This window comes from Acanthaster planci, linkage group LG16 (genome assembly GCF_054643075.1).
Source record: "Acanthaster planci isolate LZ-2023a linkage group LG16, COTS_SCS, whole genome shotgun sequence".
In the NCBI taxonomy this organism is placed as follows: Eukaryota; Metazoa; Echinodermata; class Asteroidea; order Valvatida; family Acanthasteridae; genus Acanthaster; species Acanthaster planci.
This window is the reverse complement of record NC_141792.1, coordinates 6,798,072-6,813,090: the sequence shown is the minus strand read 5'-3', so window position 1 is coordinate 6,813,090 and position 15,019 is coordinate 6,798,072. Positions and strand designations below refer to the sequence as shown.

The following is a 15,019-nucleotide window of genomic DNA, read 5'->3' as shown; positions in this document are numbered from 1 at the left end:
AACTTACCCAAAGTCAAACTTTTATGCAACATCATTTACAAAGGCAAGTACGACTTAAACCCCATGAAACTTGTGTATTCATTGTAATCAGTTAAACCCCAATGCCAACTTCCACAACGGATAGTCTTCAGACGTCTTACACATGGTAAATAACGAGCTCTGAGGCTCAACACCCGAGGTGTGTAAAATGCCTGAAACCCTAGAAGACAGACAGGGTTGACCTTTTTTGTTAGAAATGAGTAAGGAGAACTCATGAACAACAAAGGCGTTGTAATGTTGATTGAACTAAACATTTTTACTTTAGATTTAGTTGTAAGATCTAAACTTAAAACTAAACCAAACAACAGGTTTTTTACAACGTGCATATAATAAAAAGACGAGAAAAATAACGGAGACGTTGACAACGAACCTTTATCCTAAGCTCGAGTTAAACAGCGGTGACACAAAAATGAAATGGCTGTCTTCAGACATCAAAAGATCGAGGGGATTAAATCCCAGATCTTGAGAGAGAGAGACAATCTAAAGGCCTCTTACAAAAAGCTAAAGAGGTGGATATGTGTGATACACTATGCAGAATACGGGGTCAAACTACTGGGAGCAGAAATGACAGATGTGGGCATATGGGATATTAGTAAGGATAGTGTTGCGTTGGTTTCAGTCCTTGCTAAGCTAGGGAATAGGACAGTTCGTGGTTAACTATTCCCTCCCATCGACTGGTCCGGGTTACGGCTGTGCGATACCCTTATTTGCTCCAGTACTGTACTGTCAAGCACACGGGTTTACTCTTCAAGCATTTAGTGATATTCGCAAACTTGTAGGGGCGGTACTGGTGTGGTATCTGGTACTTAAGCCGCGTGCCTGTGGGCCCTGAGATTCGGTATCTCTGATCCAATCCTGTTCCTCTACTGCCTTTGGCAGTGAAGTTGAGTGTGCCACTCAAGGGACTGCCCGGGTGACTCAAATCTCGGCACACTGTATCAGACCTTGGTGTGCCGATGGGGGTTACATACATTATAGCTCTCCCTGCGGGCCTTCATCAAGCTTCAAGCATCACTGGCCCTTACGCTCCACAACTGCCTTCAGGAGCTTAGCTGAGTTTGCCATCTGCGGGGCCGCTCGCGCAGCTCAAAGCTTGGCAAACCGTAACAGACCTCGGTGCTGCCCTAGCGCAGGGATCTCACCAGTGAGCGAGTCTCAACTTATGGGCTTCTTCAAGCATCGAGCAATGTGTCTGGCTTACCTCCACACCTCCACGTTCGGAGCGCATGCGAGTACACCCCCTACGCAGGCAGCTCAGGGCATACTCTGCACTATGCAGTGGGCTCAGCTCCCCGGTGTTGGTTTGCCATTATCTGTGCAAGGGTTTTCCGGTGAGCACGTCTCACCTTATGGGCTGCTTTGAGTATTGAGCGATGTGTTCTGACCGCTTCCGCTCCTTCGTGATTGGAGGGTGTGCGATTACACCCCTTAAGCAGGCAGTTCGGGGCATGACTCAGCACCCTGCAGTCAGCTCGGCTCCTTGTCGTTGGTTCGCCGTTACCTGCAGGGGTTTTCTGGTGAGCACGTCTATGGTGGGAGCGCGTTTGAGTCATCCTTTACGTCTACAAGTAGGGACGGTCCCGGCGCATAACAGTGGTGAACTGCTGCATGAAAGAATGCTGTTTGGCCATTACTCGGGGCTTTTTCACCCTGGTGCAGCGCTGTACCTTGCTGCGCCTTAGCCGGGAAACACAGAAGTGCACTATCGCATTCGACTACCCTTCACTCCCTGAGCTGTTCCAGTGAATACAACTTAGTTTGGGTACGTGCAGCCTACCGTGTGTAACCTTGCATGGGACCTGCGGCAGATAATTCTTCCCATGATGTCCAGGCCGTTTCATCAGAAGAGGCCTATTTCAAAGGGGTTCCTGTAACAGAGATTTGTTGAGAGCCTTGTTTGGAAACCCATACCACATTCACCTCCTGTTACCTGGATGATGATGGCAGGGGGGTCGTACACATTGCAGACCGTCCTCTGCCCTTGCAGGTGGAGGCACTTAAGCGGCCACTATAAGGTGGCTACTAGTAGTGCGTCCTCGCCTTCCCACCGTCCTTTGGTTCGGTGCTACTCTGCTTATAGGTATTGGTAATCTGCGTAAGTTGCAGACAGTAGACTCCCCCCTCCCACCTAGAGTAGGTTGAGTCTGCTACTGCATACCTACCAGATTACCAATCTCCCTCCCTTCTTCCCACTCGGCCTTGGTGCACTTCGCGTATCGAAAAAGCGGATGAACATGGCCGACGCCTTCGCGGGGGAGGAGTGAGTCGGGGCGCACTATTCGTGATCGAGAATTTAGCAAATGGAAGTAATGGACTAGGAAATAATGCATAGGTATTGAATTTAATCTGGCAGGTATGCAGTAGTAGACTCAACCCACATTGGGTGGGGGGAGACTTTGCCTCAGTTGACGACATCGAAATTGAAAGAGAGTGTTCTAATTGATTGTGAATTTTGAGATATATATTATCATTTAAGACTAAACTTTTCAACACCATTGTTTGTGAGGCAAAATTATATGACAAGAAAATCATGAAATTGCATTGATGTGCTGAGATCAACCCAGGATTCTCCTTTGTGTACATAACTGGCTTACAACTCCAAAAGATTACTTGACACAGTACCTCACCATAATCTGACATTATTTGCTGCTTTCAGGATGAATCGAATACGGAAGTTAATAGGTTTCCATGGGAACAGCAAGACATCCCAGATTCCAAGAATGAGACAGTGAAAGATGGAGGCTCAGTTGAATGGAGGGCAAATGGGACTCCACTAACTCTGCAATCTAAAGAACCACGAGTCAATGACAAGGACATACATGTAGGCTTCCCTGTGGCTGTGTCTGATGCACAAAAAGAGCAGCAGCCGGCTGGTATGAGCAGACTTATCACACCAATGGAAAATCTGAGTGTTAATTGTGAGTAGCACCAATTTGTCGCTCACTTTTGGTCATGTTGGTGATCCATCCTTTAATCAGCAATGTAAAATATCTTCAGTTCAGTTGCTGGGTGTGTGTGGGTTATTGATTACTTCAGTTGCTGATGTCTATTCAATTTCCCCACAATGCTCTTGAAAGATAAACAAGTGTCAAAGTGTTTTTATCTTCAATATTACCTGTTTTCTGAGAAGCTTCTTTGTAATTATAAGTACAAGTTCACAGTGTTGTATTTGAGTCCATCACTAGTCGTTTCACAAGTCCCTTCCGAAGGCCAGTCATAAGTAACAGGGTGAACAATGACAACAGAATATTGCTTATTTGAATAGGTTGTGATTTGGCTAAAGACTGAATGACTTGTTGGACAAGTGATGAACATACGGGGACTTGTAATGGACTTGAATACAACACTGCAGGCTGTCAAACTTCGTGGTGGTTGTTGAATATATTTTACTATGTACACATTTGAGAGCAGGAAGGACACATAATATGACAGATAAAGCAGTGCGTGTTTTCTTTGGATTCTTGTACAAAGTCCCTTGATTCTAAATCTACTACTAAATCTACTTCTAAATCTACTTTTGAGAACAAAGAGGCAAGTATATCCTTCTTGGCACCATTTTAGGGGTGTTTGTGGTTTGTGTTTTATGTTTTTGTATTTCATTTAATCATTTTTGTCATTTTCTGATTCTCCAAATCTAACCAAGGTGATAAGTATGGCATGGCGGAAACTTCACCTCATGAACCAACACAATTGCCTACTTGTGTTGGACAAGCCACTGCATCTGTTCCAGACACAAGTGTACCAGCCAACTGCAAGTCCCAGTATGAAACAGGCAGCCTCACAGACCATCTTGCATCTAGTGACCAACATCACAGGCTTCCCTCCTCTGGGCAAACAGTTAAGTCTCCACCCAGCAAGCAAGAAGGTGTTTATCCTGCAGAAGGTAAGTTGTTCTACAGGCCCTTGACAAAGTGGACCTGCTATATTGAAAAAGGATGCTTCCTCAATTTCATATTCTACTATTGTCATTTGGGAAATACTTCTCCAGACATGCCGGGTTGCTGCTATGTCGAACTCCGAGTTGGAATATTTGCAACAGGGTAGGGAGACTTCAGCATTGGGACTGAGCCTTTTTTTAGTCCAAACTGAGATTTCAAACCCAATCGAGTCTTCAGTATGATTGATTCATCAGCACCGTTTTCTGCAAAATGTTTACCGCACATCAGAGACCACTTGGTTAACTTGAAATCTGATAGTGTGTGATTTGGTTGACAAAGCCGAACCACTTGCTGCGTTTCTTTAAATCCCTCTCTGGAAACCTCACAAAACAAACTTAGGGATTTTTGGGCAATTCCAAAAACATCCATCGACCAAGCAGGACTTTGGCATGCTCATTAATAATAATAATCCACCAAAGTATAAAATAATGTTGGGAAAATACACTTCAGCTAAGTACATTCCCTACTTACACACGTCCACATACACGTGCATGCACACACACAATTTGGCCGGTACTGAGTAACACGATGACGTTTAGGGGTCAGAGGAATATCATTTGCATACTTTAAATATGAACATGATTTTCACTAAAGATGGAGCTAAATCATGGTGTGAAAGTCAAATTCAACTTTGATTTATTACACTAAAAGAAACCTCATGCCGTGAAATAGTGTTCTGACAGTAAGGTCAGAATGTACTGTAATCTGTCATGAAATGAATCAAACACAGAGAGAGGTTAGAGGTTTTCTTTAAAGCCTTTACTTACAGTTCCGGCAAGAAATTACTTCAGGCAGAACTACAAGAACACAAGTATCCTTTTGTCCGACACACGATCCATTCTACACTGGTTCCAGTTAACAATGGAAACATCAGGCTTTCGAGAGCAATAATACATTATTTGGCATAAATAACAGACACACAGTGTACATTCAAGTAAAGGAAATAATAACTAAAAACAAGAATTGTAAAAACTATTTAAACGAAAACGAAAAACTCATATACAGTTTAGGGCTGCAAAGGAGAAGGAATCAAAAGTGCAACAAAGCACATAAGGAAACAACACAGAGAGAAAAAAGGGGAAGAAACTAGGAAAGGAGTCCCAGGTGTAGTCAAATCAGAACCCTAAAAAAGGGCGCAGGTAAATGGGCTGTCAGTAACCAAGGTTTCCCATGTACAAGCTTTGAGTTATCCCAAATTCTTACCACTTCCAGCAAGGGTGGCATTCATTGACTGGGGGATGCCTACCTCCATAGACTACCATATATATGTAACTGCCATTCATGTTTCAGACACAAAATCATACTGTTTATGTTCCCTTGTATTTCATTTAATCAGTGCTGCTTGTGATGAGAGCAAACCAAGCCCTGCTCACTGACGGTGCACTCAGTGTGCAATCTCAACTTGATCAAGCAAATCAATCATCATATTAAATAGAAAGAACCCCTCAAAAAGTTGCAGTTGAATCACACACTTTCCTATCAGAAATTGCTTTTGTCATTGAAAACACTACATGTCTGTATCTACAAAAAAACGAGTAAGTTTTCATTGTCAGCTGTCAGTTATTGTTTTCGCAAATGAATTATTTCAATTTCAGGACTTGTGTGGATTTATTCCTGTGTAAAAGGAAAATGTGCATCAAAAGCAATATTCTTTCTTAAAGGAATTTCATGAATAAGGTTTGCTATTCATACTTGACTCATTTAACATTGAGTAGTCATAAAGAATTTCCACATGAAAAAAAAAACGAATACAGAGGTCCCTATCGTTTGGAAGAATAGGAAACAAACCACATGATTGTGTGATGGAACGCTGTCTTTAGAAATCTGAGACATTTTTCAGATATGCTGCGATTTCTGTCCAATGAGTGGTATCATTATGTGCAATGTAAGAGACTGACTAGCATGGTTGAGCACTCCCTTGTCATGCCTTTTATTCTTTTCTGTAGGGTGCAACTCTCGAGAGTCAGTAATTAGCATATTGAATGGTTTGTGCCTTGTGTGTGAATATGAAAAATTGCTGTACATGTTATTTTTCCATCATGTCATTTGTATTAGATTTTGACTTGGATTCTGTTCTGTTCCTTTTGTTTTGTTGTGCTTGTGGCTGACTTTTTCCTGAACACAGTCAGTGGTCCATTTACATAGACAAATAATAGCTTTCATTTCTACTGATATAATTGTAAAATTTACTAAGATATTTTTCGAATTAAGTATAAAATATCTGTAACTAGATGTACATTATTCTAAAATATAGAGGAGTAGGTGTCCCCATCTTTCTCCACCTTTGTCTGTCAGAACGTCTTCCTCATTTCTGTCACTTCATCTGAGTTTGTGTTAAAATGTTTCAATGTCTTTTTTCCCGGCAGATGGAAAACTATCTCCTCCAAATCTAGAAAACAGACAGTCTAAAACTTATCACCAAACGGTAATTAAAGTTTAATTCTGTTGTAAATTTAACCTTAGCTAGAGTTGTTAGGATGCGGCAGTTTCCAGAAGCTATTAGAACAGTGGCCTTTAGATATTAAGAAAGTGATTAAAATATGGTGGGGGAGTTTCAGTTTGTTTAGACTATAAACTAATTTTACTACTTGCCCACAGTGAATTAAGCTTCACCTTTAATTAAAAGAATGATTTTTCATTCCATACCTTGGCTGACAGTGAAACTGAACTTTCAAAATGAGGTCACTCATTTTACCTTCTCTCTTTGGCCATACATTGAGGCTTTGAGCAAATCCTTCAAGTTAGTATTTTAGAGAACTTTGACAATATCAGGATGGTGTTGAGTGAGCCCTAAGGAATTGTTTCATATTTCACGATGTGTCAAGTGGTGTCACACGAACAAAACAGGATCAGTCATTGACTTAAATCAAGTTTTCTCTTATCACTTCTTTTGTGTTAATGTACATGTATATTTTATATTCCCAGAATGTTCCTGATCCTTACCCAAGGGAGCCCCCAAAAGGCAACAATGGTATGTGCATGACAATAAGTGAACCCCTCTCTCACAAATATAAATGTTTGCCTTCTGTATTGACTTGCTTTCTTCATGGTTTTATTTATTCATTCATATTGGTTTATTAAAAAAACCACTTCCAGAAGGCTGAAGTGAGTGTCATTTATGATAAAAATCAATAATAACAGCACAACCACAAGACACCAACAATTAAAATGTAATTTTAAAAAATGAATAATGTATTAAGAGTGTATTATACACTGCAATGATAAAAACAATAACTGAATCAAAAAAATAAAATTTGGGCTTTGTTCAGTCAATTAATTATGGGAGTGCACTTATCAGATGACTGATTGCAGTCGTGTTGACCATTCTGTTGAATACCTTTGTGAAGTCAGTGGGGACTACTGTGGCGGTTGACTTTAGCTTGAATTCAGAAGGCAAGGCATATTTGTGAGATAATGATCAATAGACAGACCTCAACAGTTCCCAAATTGGTTTATATCCAAGTGTGGTGTGACGTTCTGGGTAAATCACTCTGCTTTTTTGTGGGCCTCATTCGTCACTCATTTGGTAGGCTTCATTTTGGAACTGGTACAACAATGCACGTTTCTGCTCACATGGGATCTAACATTTCCAGAAAAAAAGTGTTGATGATACAGGCAAAGGGAGTAGCTGGTTCCACCAAATTAAGGCAAGTGAAATGAGCAGAGATTTTGTCAAGTCCTCCAGCTGAATTATTATTTTTTTTGTAACATTCTCAAAGGCCTTCTTTACCTGCCATGTAGATACAGTTGGACATTGTCTCTCTGCAGGGAGGTCAGATGGTAATTTGCTATGTCTAAAGCTTAAAGATCTGTCACTATGGAGGTGAAATGGTTGTTGATGGCATCAGCTACTGCATGATCATCAAATTGATTCAGATCGGGGACCAGGATGGGGACAGGCTCTTTATTGTAGCAGCAACGTTTGCACACTGGCTAGTGGCGAAACCTGATTCTCCACTGGGTGGAGAATAAACTCGGGATAAGGGATGGATTGGATGACACATAACGTCAAATACATTCAATATTTGTGAACTCATCAGATCAGGGAAATTACAGTCTCAGCGTCAAAGTGTAAAAATAGTTTGCCACAATCTCAATATGAATACACGTGATTTGCAAGATAAGTGAAAGAGATATGTATGAACCAAAACTGAAAGAAGATGTATTTAATGCATACACTTCTTCAACAATCTAATCAATCTGATGCAGTTTTAGTAACAAAAGTTTGGTTTTGTTTGTGGTCCAGCGGTTTAGATGCTGGGTTGTTGACTTAGAGCATTTTCCAAAGAAGCGGTTTCGGCTTAGATTCTGGTTTCGCTGGTTCCAGCCATTTTGAAGCAGCATTCGAAACTATATGTTCAAGCTCTGACTGGAACCAGTGAAACCAAAGTCTAAGCTGAATCCACTCATTTCCAAAATGCACCATAAGACCTGGGCTTGATTCCTGGCCACTGTATTTTTTCCCACAACGAAATTACAGGATTCTCTTTTTAATGTTTAACAATGATTCCTACAACTCATGGCAATAAGTTGCCTTCCCTTTCCTGATTTGTATAGCTCTGGAGTATGTTTGAAAAGAAAAGTTGTGAATTTGAAATGTAGAAGTATTGAAATGAGCAAGTGCATTTTATCCCCCAAACAAGAAAATGTAAAAAATCCCCTTGTATCATTAAAACAGGCATACATGTAGAACCTTTGGGGTTTTTCATACCGTATCTGACTAATTTACTAATGCATTTGGTTAAGCTAAGAGAAAGATCACCGGAAACCATCATCAAATATTTTGAGCTGAATTGTCAATCCATGCTAAAGGAAACTGATGCTTTTTTTTATTTCCACCACTCTTAACTCCAATGAAGCTTTGCCCTAAATGTGGAAACTGCTGACAGATGGGCAAAAAAGATGCTTTAGCCAGTGAGATATCTTGGGGGTTGGGGCTCACTTTGAAGCCCAAGATGTTTTTTGACTGCTATAACATTTTTCCCAACAGATTTGTGCAAATGTTTGTTTGTTTTGGGCTGAAGAATAACAATTTTGACAATGGGTGACAGGCAGGTGACAGAGAGACTGTTGGAAGGCTACATGGGGCAACTTGTAATGTGTGCTCTCTCACTAGGTCTCTCCTTTCAATGGGAGCTATGCATGTACCTGTACAAAAGCTATGTGATAACAACCCAGCAACTCAATACAGCAAATCGTGGGCTAGAGTTCGGTGGGATACTAGATTTACTATGTATTACTTATTTACTATGATTTACTGTAAAAACAGTGCCAGAATCACAAAATCATATTATTGATTCAAACTGAGGAAAAATATAAATATGCAACTTTCGGTTTTGGGAAAAATGACGATATCTGAGGCAATACTGTCACAGCAGGATGTAATTGCCCAAGATTTTCTTACCACATTTGAAAAGACAGGGCAGACTTAAAGCAATAATGCACTTTACACAAAGACACCTAAAGCAATATTTGTTCTCAAATAGAGGCAAGGATGATCCTTTAAAGTGATATAAGTGGCTTCATGAAATTTGTTGCATTAGGTGGACTTTCTAACATAAGCTAAAAAACAGACTAAAATGTCTAAAACACAAAATGAGCCATTTCCACGGCAACAGGCCTCTATGGATTTTAAAAATCTGTTTTGTTTACTTGCACCCCAATTCCTTTCATCCAACAAAGTACAAAAATGGAGCTTTTGACAGTGGAGTTTTGTTCTTTGCTGGATCTATAACTATGCCCTTTCTGATTTCACTCATTGCTTTCCCCAGCTAGTGGAATAAACATCAATGTCAAAGGCGATGGAAATGTTATCACGGTTTCCCGAGGGAAGAATACAGTACGAGTGGACAAACAAAAGCACAGAGAAAGGAAGAAGAAGAAGAAGTACAAGACAAGAAGTCCCACTCCATCATCATCTTCTTCATCGGATGAAACAGATTCCTCAGTACCAGGACCTTCCATAACTAGTAAGTCTGTTGCCTAGACTTCAGGGTGCATCTCAAAAGTTGGAACATTCACGTTCTATTGGACTGTTCCCATTGGAAGTGTTCCATTGGAAAATTCTAGTATCACAGAATGGTCTGTGTTGTACATGTACATACACTGCTCAAAGGCAGCATTCCCATGGGAATGCCGTGTTACCAGTGGCATATTCTTGTTACCAGTGGAATATTTCTGCTATCTCATTCGGAATCCAATGCACAAATTTCTGGCATTCATCGTGGCACTGACACTGTGTACTGGGTGTCTGCCGCAGTAGATTGAACACCGCATTTCTCCTATTATTCTTGTTTTCACTGAGAACAAGGTAATACCATGCAGACGTAGTACTACTGTAGCTTGCCTAGACCCGAGGGTGCCTTTTGTTTTTGTACCATAACGTAACTTCCATTATCAGATTATCAAAACCTCTTGCAACAGTCCACTTTCATTTGCAGTATACTGGAATGTCTTTGTCCCATAATACTCCGGGCAAACTACACTAAAGATAAACTTTAATTAGAATGGTCATAAGTGAGAACTCGCCCTCCTTTGCCACATTATAGGCTCATATCCTTTGACACTATTTCTGACAATATGAATAGGGCAAAGGTTGTTGGTACATTAGTAAATTGACATGACGCAATTGGGAATAGTTCAATGGGAGCACAGTGTTCTCATCCATTCCAGATGGAAGTTCCAGCGGAAAAGCCCCACATTCGGAAACGTAAACACAGCATTCCAAAGAGAACAATCCAACCGTTCCCATACATGAGACACTCACTCCCGAAGCTTTCTAAAGCTACATGTACAGTAGGAAAGGTTCTGCTGCTTTTATCAGGAAGCAGAGCCAGGCAGAACCTATGGATTAAGATTATTCCCTGAATCACAAACGAAAGCTGCAAAAGAATTAGGCATTTACCAGGTGTTTTCTTTGGTTATGTTTGGTCATCGGCACTTGGTCTCTAGGCAATTCACTAAAAACTTCAAAGACACACTTGACCCTGAACTTGAGAAAGACATAAAAAAACATTTGTTAATCTCTCCTATGATTAATGGATTGATTGATCAATGTTTTCTCCTTATTTTCTCATGATTGACTGATCAGTCAATCAGATTTGTTTTAATTTTTTACAACAAAAAGATAAATTTTAAAAGAAGTACATGCTTCATTTTCTTATTTCTTTAAATTTCAATCATACATTCTCAATCCAAAATGACCATTAATCATGAGCTTTATGTAACAGATGTAATGTCCAAATGCCATCTACTTATACATATTTCTGTTACGCCATCAGGCCATTCTAAGAGCTTGATCGATTGTAGTGCACCCTCTATCTACCACAGCCGTGGCCTCAGCCATGCCTTCCCTTACCTAGAATCCCATTACTAGGAATTGACAGATCTGCTCCGGACCATGTTCAGCCCACCACGCCACCAACCATTACAGGTGATGGGACCATTGTTCCCACTATCCGTGGACATAGAGAACGTGCACCCAAATCACTCAGGGAGGCTTCATTATCCATTCATCCTTCAGCACCAATCCAGGATTCCGATCTTGAAATGGAGGATGAGAAGGATACTGCAAGGCCATCAGCCTGCTGCCAGGGCGTAGTGATGGGGAGGGGGTGCAGCATGCCCCATACATTAATTCCAGTTGGCAAATAGAGCTTCTGTCTGCAAATGAATCCAACATACATGTATGTACATAAACAATATACGTTGGCCGTTAGCATTCCCCTGAAGCATAAAATGTAGCATTCCGTGGATTCCATTTTACACAACATGAGGTTGGCGAACAAGTTACAAGTTGGCACATTGACTCTGGCACCCCCCCTCCCCCGGAAATGCCTTTGCTACACCCCTGCCCATCGTCATCAGGACTTTCTTCAGACCAGGAGGAGTTACTGAATATGAATGGCCTGTCCTCATGTACATGTATAAACTCAGCTTGGCCTAATACAGAGAGATGGTACAGGCTCTTCAGCTGCCCTCCACAGTACAACCCAAAGAAAACACAGGGCATCCTTCAAGTGCCATACTGCCCCTTCAGGAGTGAAGGCCTCCTGTCTTTCCTCAGTTTTGAGTGAATGGAAAACCTTGTGGAGGTAAATACATGGAGACCTCACCTTCAACGAGCATGATAAGACAAAGAGATGATATACTCACAAAACTGGATTGGCCTTGTTGGATTACAAACGCACTCCATTGTGGGAATAGGAAGAACTGGAAGATGACATTTATTTCATGTTGGCGACAAAAGAAATCCCAAATACATCAATATCATACCTACATAATGAAATTTGCTACACACAGTTGATGAGAACTGGCGTGTTGTTAAGTTTGATAACTGTACATAATCTGAATTATAACCAACATGTAGGGAAAAAAGAAGCACTGTGTTTTTGGCTTTCCCTTTTACACAAACGATTCAGACTGGACAAAAAATATAAGACAGGAGACATGAGTCAATACAATATAAGTATGATACACTGACAGGACAGCCAATAGTAAGACAGATATGCTATCAGTTGAAACCAGACCTTTTAAGAATGGAAGTAGATTGACGTGATCCCATGACCAGATCTTCATTATACAAACTGGGAAAGTAGGTTTTAAGTTTTCTAGTAAATGCATTTAGGGTTAAGAGTCTTGTTAGATGCATATTAATTAAGGTTGTTTTTTTAGTTTTATTTTTAGTGTTCCGTGCTCCATATATAATGGAGTTGTGTGAGTTAGACAACTTGTTTTTGATATAATTTAGACAAGTCTCCTCTGCAAAAGAAATAGCTTGTTGCATTGAGGGGTTAAGCTGTCCAAGTAAGAATGGCATAATTTAGATAGGAAAGAATAAGGGTATCATATAACGTTAAAAGTATAGTTTTGGTAGCAAATTTTAAAATCTATTCATAACGGCATTATTTTTTGAGATTTTAGTACTCAAGACGTTGATCTGTTTACTCCAAGAGAGATTTTCATCACTGTGAACACCCAGGAATTTAGTACTTTTGATCTGGTTCAGAACAGCACCACGCAGTCAGAGGGAGGTATTTTGTGTATATTTATGTTGTCTAGAGTTAAAAATCAGGTAGTTTGTCTTGAGTAAATTAACTGAGAGTTTATCAAAACAATTGATTCACCTTTACAAGTTCTTTATTTAGACTGCTGTTGGCTGTATTTACATTATGATGGTTATATAATGGCCTTGTCATCAGCAAAAAGACAGTAGGAAATTTTATCAGAAGAATTTCAAATATTCACATATATGATAAATAATGAGGGAGTAGTAACGGAGTTAATTGAAACAAAGTGCTTCCTATTTGACAAGTAACTCTTGAACCAGTCTAAGGGGATTCCCCGCATGCCAACATGCTCCAATTTGTGGATAAGATTGTCATGATTTACAGTATCACAGCAGGGGAGTCAGGTTGGGACAGTATTTCTTTCCTTTACACCTCTGGGGATCTGGGTTCAAATGCGGCTCGGTCCACACATGGATTTGGTTTTCAGTCCATACCTTAGTCCATGGGTTTTCCCAAAACATTTATCTGGGGTTTTCCTCCCACCTCTGAAAAATAAACATTTCATCATTGCCGTCCTCACTCATCATCATCCTGTAATTGCCACTAAATGTGCTGTTGGATGATCAGATATAAATGAATAAATAAATACAAGTATTTAGTGCCTTAGACAAGTTCAGGATTACGCCAACAGAGAAATGTCTGTTTTCAAGAGCATTTATTATTTTGTTTTAAGACACTAATAGTTGCGAACTCTGTAGAACGATTTGCTCAAAACCCGAACTGAGAGTCTGATAACAGACCATATGCATCTAGCAATTCTCCACTATTTTTCCAAATACCTTGGGAAAAAAAACCAATAATCTGGTTATAGGTCGGTAATTACTTATGTCATGTTCATCCCCTTTTTGAAGAGAAATACCATTTTTCCAATTTTTAATTCTTCAGGAAAATGCGCAGTGACAAACAATTCATTAGTAAGAATAGCTAGAAGGTGTAACCAGCTTCCGGATTTTGTTTAACATTTGTTTTACTGAGTAGCAAATTAATAAGCTTTCATGTTTCTTTGACATTTTATTTCTATTTTTGCCATTTTTATTCCACCTGTCAACTTGTTTTAAACTTAATGTATTTATTATGAACTGTTGGATTCTGAAGACATTTTGTATACAGATAGTTTTCTCTGATTGAATAATAAATTCCTTTCATTATCCGAGGTGATTTTCACTTATTAATACAACCTTGGAGCACACACTGGAAAATATTTATCGTAAAGGTGCAGCACATAATTAAAGAAATTCTCATAGGTCTCATCAACATCTGGCGCAAGTAATTCCTGCCAATAAATGTCATTAAGATATTGGTTTAGGTGCTGAATATTTTTTTAGCTGAAATTACGCTTAACAATTATGGGAGTTTTCAAATTTTTAGTTGTATATTTGTCCCTATTGTAATGAAGACAGGTAAATTATCACTTGTCTCAGTCATAAGGATACCTGCAATTTGATCGGAGAAAGCATTTTTAAAAACATATATCTATCGAAGTAGAACTTTCACCTGTGACTGGCAGGTTTATAGATGGCTGGATGGAAAGAATGCACAAACAGCTTGTTTGTATAGCATTGTACAGCGTTATCTGTGCCAGAGATAATGCTTATATCAAAATCGCCCATAAAATAATACTGTTTGTTCTCATTATCCACGCTACCGAAAATTTCATTAAATAATTCCACAAAACTAGCAGAGGAGGCATCGGGGACCTGTAAATTATTCTCACATTGAGTTTTCTGTCGCAATAATGTATGATTCAATTTCTAGCGTGCATACATGTATGTTAATGTCATTTCTAATCTTATAGTTGTAGTCTTCTTGGATATAGGGCACAACGCAACCACCTCTTTTAGTGGGTATGTAAAAGCCTTAAATGACATAACCTGGAATACTCACGAGAGGATCGTCAAGATTTAACCAGGTCTTGGAAGTACCAGTGATAGGAAAATTATTGTCTAAAATAGAAATCAATTGTCTAATATTGCA

General features: G+C 39.7%; 2 protein-coding genes across 4 annotated transcripts in view; both read left to right on the top strand.

The window, feature by feature from the left end:
• The window catches only part of LOC110987575 (cationic amino acid transporter 2-like), a 143,393-nt gene that overhangs the window by 29,761 nt on the left and 98,613 nt on the right, over window positions 1-15,019 (top strand). The window lies entirely within an intron of this gene.
• LOC110987573 (uncharacterized) overlaps window positions 1-15,019 on the top strand; it is a 30,760-nt gene that overhangs the window by 7,120 nt on the left and 8,621 nt on the right. For both annotated transcript variants that reach the window (XM_087147388.1, XM_087147387.1), the window contains 5 exons: window positions 2,696-2,957; window positions 3,683-3,922; window positions 6,344-6,402; window positions 6,903-6,948; window positions 9,749-9,946. In XM_087147388.1, coding sequence (XP_087003514.1) covers window positions 2,696-2,957; window positions 3,683-3,922; window positions 6,344-6,402; window positions 6,903-6,948; window positions 9,749-9,946 — 805 coding nt within the window. The remainder of the gene's footprint in view (window positions 1-2,695; window positions 2,958-3,682; window positions 3,923-6,343; window positions 6,403-6,902; window positions 6,949-9,748; window positions 9,947-15,019) is intronic.